The sequence below is a fragment of the Argentina silus genome, assembly GCF_951799395.1.
Source record: "Argentina silus genome assembly, chromosome: 15".
In the NCBI taxonomy this organism is placed as follows: domain Eukaryota; kingdom Metazoa; phylum Chordata; class Actinopteri; order Argentiniformes; family Argentinidae; genus Argentina; species Argentina silus.
In genome coordinates this window covers 352,651-365,150 of record NC_139669.1, presented here as the reverse complement: position 1 = coordinate 365,150, position 12,500 = coordinate 352,651, and the positions used below count along the sequence as shown (strand labels likewise).

Here is a 12,500-nt window from a genome sequence, read left to right as displayed (position 1 = left end):
AGACAGACACACACACACACACACACAGCTTGTACACACACACACTGTGTCCCTAATCTGACCTCCCATTGGTCACCTGGCCGTCTCCACAGTTACCGTCTCCTTGGCAGCACGTTGTCATTGGTTAAACACCCGGCCGTTCACTGGAGGTGAGGTGGTTCTGACCCAGACAGCAGGTTCTGTCTGCAGAGGGGACCTGAGAGAAACATTGACTGTCTGGACCTGTTCCTGTGAACCATCTCCTGTCTGCTGGAACCTCACAGGGTCTGGGGGGGGGGTAGAGAGGTGGGGGGGGGGGGGTGGAAGTAGGGTTAGAGTGCAGACAAATGGGCAAATAAGCCAGAGGAAGCAGACAGACTTAACAAACACTGGCTGACAGGCAGGCGCACGCACGCACGCACGCACTCACACACACACACACACACACACACACACACACACACACACACACACACACAGGAAGTCTCTCCTCAGGCCCAGCAAAACACACTTCAACAGTGTGTTAGTCATCTGGCTTAATATTGAACTCTGAGGCCATTGGTGGAGAAACTAGAGGAGGCAGAATTGAACCATTTGAGCTTTATTAAGACATGGAGCCCCTTATCAATGTTCCTGTCCCATGTCTCCCCCATGTGGTAGACAAGGGTACTACAACTGATAGGATTTTATTCACAACAATGACATACATCTGAAAATATCAAAACAATTCAGTCATTCTTTATATTCCCGAAGTGAACGCACAATATTTTCACATTATTTAAATAAATACAAAATATACTCAGGGCCTCTGTAGCGGTGAGGTCAGATGGTCATGTCATGTGACCGGGCCTCTGCGGAGGTGAGGTCCAGCCCGGTGAGGATCTCTGTGTCCGTCTGCAGAACCAGCAGGACCAGGTCCAGAGCTCTCCTCCAAACCTCCATCTTCACCTTCAGGTTGTCAAACACCCTCCCTCCCCCTCCGGCCTCCCCCCCTCCGCCCTCCTCCTCCCCCCCCCCCCCCAGCAGCTGCGTGGAGAGCCCGTCCAGAGGTTCTCCTCCCCTCCAGCCTCTCAGCTGCTGGCTGACTCGGGTCCGGGCGGCCATCTTGGAGCACTGTCTGGTGTTTGCCATCACAGTGGAGATGAACTCCACCCATCCCTCCATCATCAGCTGGAACACAGTGGCCCTGTAGGTGGGTGCTGCTCCCTCCCCCCCTCCCCCCCTCCTCCCCCCCTCCTCCTCTATGTGTTTCATCAAGTGATGTATACAGAGCATCTCCGTGGCTCCGCCCCCAGGCAGCAGCCTCCGGTCCTGGAGGGCGTGGTGGATGCGGTGGACACACCCCCAGAAGCCGTCCTCCACGGCCTGCAGCCTCCCCTCCAGGAGGCTGGTGAGGACCACCGTGACCAGGCAGGAGCCCCCCGACACCAGCCTGACAGCCACCCCCCCCCTCCCCCCAGGCCAGTCTCTCCACACACTCACCCCCACCCCGGACCCCACACACTCTCTCGTCAGCTGGGAGGCGTAGCTGACAGGCACCGCCCCCGTGGCGTCCGCAAAGTCCCTCAAAATGGCCGCCTTCATCCCGTCCACCACCAGAACCCGCCGGGCCGCGCCCCGCTGGGCCAGCCTCTCACTGGCCACGCCCTTCACCAGCACCAGGTTCACGCCCAGGTTCCACAGATTGGTTAAAACTTCCTCCGTCCACTCGTCCTCTCTGGCACCTCTCTCCACCCCGTCAGCCACACACCTGACGTTTGCGGGCCGATTGAATCCAAGATGGCGGTGCTTCTCGCTGAGATCTCCGTTAACGAGGGCGACCTTCAGCGTCTGCCCGGCCAGAAGCTGGACCAGGGAGGCGTGTTCTGCTGACATCAGGACCACGCAGCCCAGCATGGCACACGCCTGCTCCTCCGCCACGCCGGGGACAACACACGTGACCAGCTTCTGGACCTCTAACCTTCTGGCGCCGACGCCACTTCCTGTGCTCTGTGACTGTATCCTGCTGGCCTCCACCACCAGCGCCATGGCGTCCCTGCTCCCGTGGCTCACGGCTCTGGCGAGGAGTGTCACATCCACGTCTTCGGAGCGTGGCGTACGCAAACCCGACCCGGGAGTGATGTCATGAGTGATGTTGTCAGCGTCGGGTGTGTGGTTGGAGCAGAAGTGTCTGCTGTGGGTGAGCTTGATCTTCCTCTGGCCCTTCTTCTTGCTGCCTGATCTGTCTGCTGCCCTGCGATTGGACAACGATGAAGTCGCCATGACAGGTATCTGTGGTGACCCTTGACCTTTAGGGACCTCCAGACAGACCTCCAGGGGCAGGCTGTGGTCCAGGGGCAGGCTGTGGTCCAGGGGCAGGCTGTGGTCCAGGCAGACCTGCAGGGGCAGGCTGTGGTCCAGGGGCAGGCTGTGGTCCAGACAGACCTCCAGTGGCAGGCTGTGGTCCAGGCAGACCTGCAGGCAGACCTCCAGGCCTTCAGACAGGCCAGAGATGATGTGGGAGAGGGGGACCCCCCTGTGGAGACACTCCAGTGCTGCCCTGCTCCATACCCCACACAGGAACAACAGGCTGCCTGTACCTGCATGGAGGGAGGGATGGAGGGAGGGATGGAGGGATGGAAGGAGGGAGGGAGGGATGGAGGGATGGAGGGAAGGATGGATGGAGGGAGGGAAGGATGGAGGGAGGGATGGAGGGATGAAAGGAGGGAGGGAGGGAGGGATGGATGGAGGGATGGAGGGATGGAGGGAAGGATGGATGGAGGGAGGGATGGAGGGATGGAAGGAGGGAGGGAGGGAGGGAGGGATGGAGGGAAGGATGGATGGAGGGAGGGAAGGATGGATGGAGGGAGGGATGGAGGGATGGATGAATTCATTAGATGGTTAGATAGTATACTAGATCACTCGAAATGCATAGGCCTATGAGCTACAGCAAATCCCCTGAATGAACTGGTAGAAGAAGCATTTAACATCCATCCAGGGAAACGCAATAAAGAGATGGACATATTTCCATGGTATCCCTCTGATGTACCTGAGTGCATGAATGAATGAATGAATGAATGAATGAATGTATGAATTAATTAGATCTCAGACTAAAACTATATTACTATAATTACATCTGGACGACATCATGAACACTGAACTGGCAGCAGAGCCATGTTAAAGATGGAGGCCGGCCCGCGGCCCGCGGACTGCGTACCGGAGCGGTAGACCTTGTAATGGGCCTGGAGCGCCTCGTTGGCCAGCTGACCCACGGCGCTGCTCAGGTCCAGGTTCTCCAGCAGCCGCAGACAGGACTGGACCAGCACCGCCCCCCCGCTGGGCCCATCCTGGACCAGTTTGTGGCTCTTCCTGGGCCCCAGGAGGGAGAGGGAGGCAGAGGCCAGGGCGGAGAGCTGCTGGAGGCCCAGGTGACGGTGCTGGTTGACCACGGTGCTGCCCAACATCCCAGGTCACACCTGGGGAACACAGAGAGGTGTGTGTGTGTGTGGGGGGGGGGGGGCATAGCAATATGACTGATTTTGAGGGGTGGACTTGTGTGTATTATTTGATAGCCAACTTGCAAGTCCCCCGTCCGGTCCCCCCCCCCCCACACACACACACACACACCACACACACAGGAAAGGCATAGCCTACATAATGATTATCATGACACATTGACTATGGACTTTATTATATTATCTTACAATGAATAGGCTGTTCCTGAACATTCTGGAGTGATCCAGAGGACAGGGAGAGGTGTCCTGATCCAGTCAGCCAGCACGGATGAAACACAAGAAAGTGGCATTTCTCTGCACTGTAAAACACGGCAGCTAGCTTTAGCTAACTAACAGCTGTTAGCTGACAAACTGCAGAGCTTAGGAAGAAAACGGCCAAGCATTTAACACTCACACGGCTGATGTTGAACAGAAGATCAGTATAAAGGGACGTTTTGTGGCTCTGATCGTCTGATCGTCTGACGGTCTGATCGTCTGACGGTCTGATCGTCTCCGGACGCAGAAGGAACCTCAGCCCTCCGCTGCGCCTGCGCACACCGACAGAGGCGCCAGCTTAGCCGCCTGTTGCTAGGAGACAGGGCAAAACCCAAACGAACCGCCCATACGCTTTACTATTGGTCAGAACAAGCTACCGTTGGCGCTTCCTAGTCGCAAACTGAGTTGTTATTGGTCAGCGCCCTTGTCAGTCACGTCCACTGCTACCAGCGTTGTTGACCGCGGTTCTGCGTCCTCGCCTCCTTCTCTCGGACCCGCGGTGATCCAGACATGGTACGGAACTCTCTCTCTCTCTCTCACACACACACACACACACACACTCCTCAAACCAACTACAATACACTCAACTCAAACACCTCGTTATCTGGAGGCAAATCGTTTTGCCAGTAACGTTTGGTAGTTTACTTCAGGCGCCAGCTAACGTTAGCCTCTGCTACGCGTGAGTGTGTGTGTGTGTGTGTGTGTGTGTGTGTGTGTGTGTGTGTGTGTGTGTGTGTGTGTGTGAGTGAGAGACGGCTGCAGAGTTAGCTATGTTGACTGAACATTGACATTTCCTCTATGGAACACAACAGTGTTCAAATCATCACAACGCTTCAACTCAGTCAGTTAGCTAGTTGTCTCTGTCTCTCTCTGTCTCTCTACAATGAACATCTCTATCATCCTGGTTAAACCCTGGGTGTACTGGGTGTACTGGGTGTACTGGGTGTACTGGGTCATATGGGTGTACTGGGTGTACTGGGTCATATGGGTGTACTGGGTCATATGGGTGTACTGGGTGTACTGGGTCATATGGGTGTACTGGGTGTACTGGGTGTACTGGGTGTACTGGGTCATATGGGTGTACTGGGTGTACTGGGTCATATGGGTGTACTGGGTGTACTGGGTCATATGGGTGTACTGGGTCATATGGGTGTACTGGGTGTACTGGGTGTACTGGGTCATATGGGTGTACTGGGTGTACTGGGTCATATGGGTGTACTGGGTCATATGGGTGTACTGGGTGTACTGGGTCATATGGGTGTACTGGGTGTACTGGGTCATATGGGTGTACTGGGTCATATGGGTGTACTGGGTCATATGGGTGTACTGGGTGTACTGGGTCATATGGGTGTACTGGGTGTACTGGGTCATATGGGTCATGTGTGTCCCCAGGCCTCAGGCTACAGGAAACCAGCCAGCAGCTCCAACCAGAGGAAGAAGGTCGGTCCCAAACCAGACCTGACGGAGGAGCAGAAGCAGGAGATCAGAGAGGCGTTTGACCTGTTTGACACGGACGGCTCAGGCACCATAGACGTGAAGGAACTCAAGGTGGGTTAATACAGCTGGTTTACAGGAAAGGAACAAGGATACCACACAGTAGGTACAACTCTACGGTTGAGGGTCTGGTTGGGGTCTGTAGTGTGTAAAGCCCAGTATGGTTGGGGTCTGGTTGGGGTCTGTAGTGTGTAAAGCCCAGTATGGTTGGGGTCTGGTTGGGGTCTGTAGTGTGTAAAGCCCAGTATGGTTGGGGTCTGGTTGGGGTCTGTAGTGTGTAAAGCCCAGTATGGTTGGGGTCTGGTTGGGGTCTGTAGTGTGTAAAGCCCAGTATGGTTGGGGTCTGGTTGGGGTCTGTAGTGTGTAAAGCCCAGTATGGTTGGGGTCTGGTTGGGGTCTGTAGTGTGTAAAGCCCAGTATGGTTGGGGTCTGGTTGGGGTCTGTAGTGTGTAAAGCCCAGTATGGTTGGGGTCTGGTTGGGGTCATTACCATGTCGAGTGCTTGGGTGTGATGTAGGGGTCTGTTTGTGTGTCGTTGCCGGGCAGGTTGCCATGCGAGCGCTGGGATTCGAACCCAAGAAGGAGGAGATCAAGAAGATGATCTCAGACATTGACAAGGAAGGTTCCGGAACCCTCGACTTCAACGACTTCCTCAGCATGATGACACAGAAGATGGTACGTCTCCTATGTCCCCCTAGGGCCTTTATAACCGTGTGTGTGTGTGTGTGTGTGTGTTAATCTGTCGTAGATCTTAGGTTGGTATTTTAGTTTCTCATAATCTCATTAATCTCCAGTTGATCGTGAGTCAATCAGTCAATCCAATCAATCAATCAAATCTTATTTGTACATGAATGCAATACATTGCGCTTAACAATAAGATCACACACACACACACACAATAACATCTATTGTTTCTCTACCATCCAAACCGTTGTGTGACTCTGTCGTGTGTGTTCTGTCCCAGAGTGAGAAGGACTCCAAGGAGGAGATCCTGAAGGCCTTCCGCCTGTTTGATGACGACGGCACGGGGAAGATCTCCTTCAAGAACCTGAAGCGGGTGGCCAAGGAGCTGGGGGAGAACCTGACGGACGAGGAGCTGCAGGAGATGATTGACGAGGCGGACCGGGACGGAGACGGAGAGATCAACGAGCAGGAGTTCCTACGCATCATGAAGAAGACCAGCCTGTACTGAGGCTCCTCCTCTGTGACCTCTGGACCGGGGGGTCAGAAGGTCATACTAAGATGCTCTGTATGCCTTTGATCCTGAAACGGATGCTTTGAGATCATTTTGGGGTTGTTTTTTTTTGCTTTCAAGATGTTTGCTTTGTAAATAAATAAATAAAAAACGTGCTTTTTGATATCTACACACTTTTTGTATGATATTTGAGAAAGAATAAATATATTTCAACGTACTGACATTTCTGTAGACTTATCAATTATTAATAAGTGTTGCTATACTAAAAAACAGAGGAAAAAAGGCAGCTTCATGGATGTAGTTATGTAATATAATTAATATAAATTAATATTTAATTTATGATTCAGTGATACATGAATAAATGGCGTCAATATAGTGATACCGACACAACCTGTTCTGCCATAACCCATAAACCTTTCACACTTGATCATGATGTTGAAAAGTTAATAACAGTTTGGTTCCCCCTGGTGGTGTATGGGTGTAAATACATCTGTGCAGATTACTGGAGGTTGTCATTGGTGCGATGGATCCAGTATACTCTGTCAGTGGTGCCTCAGCAGTGTGAGCAGGAGGGCTAGAACCAAACATACGGGTCTCTTTGTGAAACAGACGTCAAGTTGTTGCTAACAGTCGCCCCGCAGTTCAAGTTGCTCAGACTGAGTCTTCAACCTCTGACCTGCCGACACACGTGACCGTCTCCTCAAGTACCTGATGTTAACCAGCTGCGCGATGCAAAAGCAGGTGTGGAGGTATTTGAGACTTGAGTGAGTTTGAGTTTTACCATCTCAACTGCTTACTGTACGTCCTGCCTTCTGGACCCTGTCTGTAATGGCCGACACACAGTGAGGCTTACACACCACAGGACTGACCCAGTACACACTACACACCACAGGACTGACCCAGTACACACTACACACCACAGGACTGACCCAGTACACACCACATAACTGACCTATTACACACCACAGAACTGACCCATTACACACCACAGGACTGACCCACTACACCCCACAGAACTGACTCAGTACACACCACAGAACTGACCCAGTACACACCACAGAACTGACCCAGTACACACCACAGGACTGACCCAGTACACACTACACCCCACAGGACTGACCCAGTACACACTACACACCACAGGACTGACCCAGTACACACCACAGAACTGACCCATTACACACCACAGAACTGACCCAGTACACACTACACACCACAGAACTGACCCATTACACACCACAGAACTGACCCATTACACACCACAGGACTGACCCAGTACACACCACAGAACTGACCCATTACACACCACAGGACTGACCCAGTACACATTACACACCACAGAACTGACCCAGTACACATTACACACCACAGGACTGACCCATTACACACCACAGGACTGACCCATTACACACCACAGGACTGACCCATTACACACCACAGGACTGACTGATACTCTCCTTTCACCTGGTCCTTTCCAGCACTGTTTCAGCAGATGTGGTGGACCCCAGCCCAGTTCAGCCTAGTTCAGCCCAGTTCAGCCCAGTTCAGCCCAGCTCAGTCTCTCTCTCTCTCTCTCTGATACGACAGAGAAGCGGGATGTTTGTGAGGGATAGCTCCACCAGGGGGCGTGTGAGGCAGCTCTGCTCTCGGCCTCCAGAGGGGACAGAGCAGCTATAGAGGAACTGAAACATGAGACAGAAAAACATTTAGACTTTTCCTCAAGCACCTGTAACATCTGTAAACAGTTAGTCCTGTAAATGTCGATGCTCAGCAGACCTTTCAATGTATTATACATATAGAACACATCTATATATACTATAGATATACAGCACCAGTCTAAAGTTGGGACACACCTTGCCAAGAGTGTGCAAAGCTGTCATCAAAGCAAAGGTGGCTACTTTGAAGAATCTAAAATATAAAACATATTCTGGTTGGTTTAACACTTTTTTGTTGACTACATAATTCCATATGTGTTCCTTCATAGTTTTGATGTCTTCAATATTAATCTACAATGTAGAAAATAATAAAAATAAAGAAAAACCATTGAATGAGAAGGTGTGTCCAAACCTTTGACTGGTCCTGTATACACTCACCGGCCACTTTATTAGGTACACCTGTTCAACTGCTCATTAACGCAAATATCTGATGGTGTGGGGGAGATTTTCTTGGCACACTTTGGGCCCCGTAGTACCAATTGAGCATCGTTTAAACGCCACAGCCTACCTGAGTATTGTTGATGACCATGTCCATCCCTTTATGACCAGTGTACCCATCTTCTGATGGCTACTTCCAGCAGGATAACGCGCCATGTCACAAAGCTCACATCATCTCAAAGCTCCCATCATCTCAAACTGGTTTCTTGAACATGACAATGAGTTCACTGTACTCCAATGGCCTCCACAGTCACCAGATCTCAATCCAATAGAGCACCTTTGGGATGTGGTGGAACGGGAGATTCGCATCATGGATGTGCAGCCGACAAATCTGCAGCAATGATGCTATCATGTCAATATGGACCAAAATCTCTGAGGAATGTTTCCAGCACCTTGTTGAATCTATGCCACAAAGAATGAAGGCAGTTCTGAAGGCAAAAGAGGGTCCAACCCGGTACTAGCAAGGTGTACCTAATAAAGTGGCCGGTGAGTTTATATATACCTATAGAAACCTGGCAGCAGCTTCAGTCATGTGACAGTGAAGGTGATGGATGACTAAGTGTCTCAGATTAGACAGAACGCCACGTTAGAAATGACTGGTGAACTTCAGATGACTAACTGTTAGTAAAAGTGATTTTTCATTGTGTGTGTTTACAGTAGAGGCTATCAACAGCATCCAGTCATATTCTCCCTCCTTCAAACCTTCTCTCAATACATGTCCTTTTAAACTTGCTGTTAATGTCTAGTACCTGTCTGTCTGCCTGCCTGTCTGCCTGTCTGTCTGTCTGCCCGCCCGCCCATCTGTCTCTTTGCCTGCCTGCCTGCCTGTCTGCCTGTCTGTCTGTCTGCCTGTCTGTCTGTCTGCCTGTCTGCCTGTCTGTCTGTCTGTCTGTCTGCCTGCCTGCCTGTCTGCCTGCCTGCCTGTCTGTCTGTCTGTCTGTCTGTCTGCCTGTCTGCCTGCCTGCCTGCCTGTCTGTCTGTCTGCCGTAACCATTCCGCATGGCATTGTATGTAAACAGGATGTTACACTGACGTGTTTTTCCAGCCCTTCCGACAGCGGTGGATTATATTTAGGAAGCTTCTGTTTACAGTGAAAGTGCTGATCATCTGTCTGTCAGCTGGAAAATATGAATCAAAAACAGTCTGTTATTTTTAAATGCACCTGTCTCAAATCTGCAAGATTGAGCTGATTCCTCAACACTGTATGCCATGAACTAAACCCTGACCCTGACCCTGACCCTAACCCTGACCCTGACCCTGACCCTGACCCTAACTCTAACTCTAACCCTGACCCTGACCCTGACCCTAAACCTAACCGTAACCGTAACCCTGACCCTGACCATGACCCTAACCCTGACCCTGACCCTAACCCTAACCCTGACCCTGACCCTGACCCTGACCCTGACCATGACCCTGACCCTGACCCTGACCCTGACCCTGACCATGACCCTAACCCTAACCCTAACCCTAACTACGCTTTCGATAAAGACGTCTGCTAAATGCCATAAATGTAAATGTAAAAAAAAAAAAACTAACCCTAACCCTGACCCTGACCCTGACCCTAACCCTAACCAACCCTGACCCTGACCCTGACCCTGACCCTGACCCTGACCCTGTCTGATGTCCCCTGGCTGGACCACAATCTGAACTTCAGCTGTTGAAACAAACTCTGCCAGGCAGGTAACCAACAGAATAAGACATCAGTATGTGAGACAGAATAAGACATCAGTATGTGAGACAGAATAAGACATCAGTATGTGAGACAGAATAAGACATCAGTATGTGAGACAGAATAAGACATCAGTATGTGGGCTTCAGAAAGGCTGCTCTGTCTCCCACATGGCAGCAGGTCAGACAGCAGTGTTGTCCTCAGACCAAACACTGTCTACAGGTCAGGTGTCTCCCCCATAGTATTAATCAAGTGGATCAATTAATCCTAAATTGTATGACCAGAAAATTGATAGTGTGCAGAAATCCCACATTCAAACAGCAGATGATGATGATTGACTGATGATTGGTTGATTGATGATTGATTGGCATGAAACAGACAGACAGACAGACACAAGCAACAGACAGACAGACAGACAGACACATGCAACAGACAGACAGACAGACAGACAGACAGACAGACACATGCAACAGACAGACAGACACATGCAACAGACAGAGACACATCTCTCTCTCCTCTTCTCATCTCTCCTCCTCTTCTCCTCCTCTTCTCCTCCTCTTCTCCTCTCTCTCCTCCTCTCCTCCTCTCCTCCTCTCCTCCTCTTCTCATCTCTCTCCTCCTCTTCTCTCCTCCTCTTCTCCTCTCTCTCCTCCTCTCCTCCTCTCCTCCTCCTCTCCTCCTCTTCTCCTCTCTCTCCTCCTCTCCTCTTCTCCTCTTCTCATCTCTCTCCTCCTCTCTCTCCTCCTCTTCTCCTCTTCTCATCTCTCTCCTCCTCTCCTCCTCTCCTCCTCCTCTCCTCCTCTCCTCCTCTTCTCCTCTCTCTTCTCCTCCTCTCCTCCTCTCCTCCTCTCCTTCTCCTCTCTCCTCTCCTCCTCTCCTCCTCCTCTCTCCTCTCTCCTCTCCTCCTCTCCTCCTCTCCTCCTCCTCTCCTCCTCTTCTCCTCCTCCTCTCCTCCTCTTCTCCTCCTCTCCTCCTCTCCTCCTCTTCTCCTCTCCTCCTCCTCTCTCTTCTCCTCCTCTCCTCTCTCTCCTCTCCTCCTCTTCTCCTCCTCTTCTCCTCTCCTCCTCTTCTCCTCCTCTCCTCCTCTTCTCCTCCTCTTCTCCTCCTCTCCTCCTCTCCTCCTCTCCTCTCCTCCTCTCCTCCTCTTCTCCTCCTCTCCTCCTCTCCTCTCTCTCCTCTCCTCTTCTCCTCCTCCTCTCCTCCTCCTCTCCTCCTCTCCTCCTCTCCTCCTCCTCTCCTCCTCCTCTTCTCCTCCTCTCCTCCTCTCCTCCTCTCCTCCTCTTCTCCTCCTCTCCTCCTCTCCTCCTCTTCTCCTCTCCTCCTCCTCTCTCTTCTCCTCCTCTCCTCTCTCTCCTCTCCTCCTCTTCTCCTCCTCTTCTCCTCCTCTTCTCCTCTCCTCCTCCTCTTCTCCTCCTCTTCTCCTCCTCTCCTCCTCTCCTCCTCTCCTCTCCTCCTCTCCTCCTCTTCTCCTCCTCTCCTCCTCTCCTCTCCTCTTCTCCTCCTCCTCTCCTCCTCCTCTCCTCCTCTCCTCTTCTCCTCCTCTCCTCCTCCTCTCCTCTTCTCCTCCTCTCCTCCTCCTCTCCTCCTCTCCTCCTCCTCTCCTCCTCTCCTCCTCCTCATACTGCTCAGCTGTCTTTGTAGCTTCATACTCCCACTGCTTAACTGTCTCTTCTCTCTTCCGATAAATCGATTACTTTCCAAAGCTTCTGCTGCTTCCTTTTCATCTGTTCATCTTTCATCTGTTCATCTTTCATCTGTTCATCATTCATCTGTTCATCATTCATCTGTGCCTGTAAGACATGGTAGCCGGGGCAATAAAGGTCAAATATGTGTCATAGTGACTAATGGCCCAGTTCCTATAATCCCAGGGTCTCTGCTGTACAGTAACACAGTCAGGTCTGAACCAGCACAGAGCTGTACAGGGACAGGAGGTGCACTCACGGTACGTACATGTTTCTCTTCTTGAACTCCCCGGTCCTGTTGACCCTTACCTACCTTACCTACCTTACCTACCTTACCTTACCTACCTTACCTACCTTACCTTACCTTACCTACCTTACCTTACCTACCTTACCTTACCTACCTTACCTTACCTACCTTACCTACCTTACCTGTGCACTCACGGTACGTACATGTTTCTCTTCTTGAACTCCCCGGTCCTGTTGACCCTTACCTACCTTACCTTACCTACCTTACCTGTCCTGTTGACCCTTACCTACCTTACCTTACCTACCTTACCTTACCTACCTTACCTTACCTACC

At 51.6% G+C, this 12,500-nt stretch overlaps 2 protein-coding genes across 5 annotated transcripts; one reads left to right on the top strand and one right to left on the bottom strand.

Moving 5' to 3' along the window:
• Positions 1-603: 603 nt before the first annotated feature.
• Positions 604-3,993, bottom strand: bbs12 (Bardet-Biedl syndrome 12). Of its 3 annotated transcripts, none has more exons than XM_083686372.1 (4): positions 3,868-3,987; positions 3,663-3,719; positions 3,176-3,434; positions 604-2,558 (listed from the first exon to the last, which is right to left on the bottom strand). In XM_083686372.1, exons 3-4 carry the CDS (start codon positions 3,420-3,422, stop codon positions 802-804), a joined length of 2,004 nt encoding a protein of 667 aa, XP_083542498.1. In that variant the 5' UTR covers positions 3,423-3,434; positions 3,663-3,719; positions 3,868-3,987; the 3' UTR covers positions 604-801. The 3 variants fall into 3 exon arrangements, with proteins under 3 accessions (XP_083542498.1, XP_083542496.1, XP_083542497.1); XM_083686370.1 differs by having other exon boundaries at positions 3,663-3,772; positions 3,868-3,964; XM_083686371.1 differs by lacking the exon at positions 3,663-3,719 and having other exon boundaries at positions 3,868-3,993.
• Positions 3,994-4,170: 177 nt separating this feature from the next.
• cetn4 (centrin 4) lies at positions 4,171-6,639 on the top strand. 2 transcript variants are annotated; one of them, XM_083686874.1, is made up of 4 exons: positions 4,171-4,241; positions 5,121-5,276; positions 5,768-5,896; positions 6,186-6,639. In XM_083686874.1, exons 1-4 carry the CDS (start codon positions 4,239-4,241, stop codon positions 6,411-6,413), a joined length of 516 nt encoding a protein of 171 aa, XP_083543000.1. In that variant the 5' UTR covers positions 4,171-4,238; the 3' UTR covers positions 6,414-6,639. The 2 variants fall into 2 exon arrangements, with proteins under 2 accessions (XP_083543000.1, XP_083542999.1); XM_083686873.1 differs by lacking the exon at positions 4,171-4,241 and having other exon boundaries at positions 4,985-5,276.
• The last annotated feature ends 5,861 nt before the right edge of the window (positions 6,640-12,500 follow it).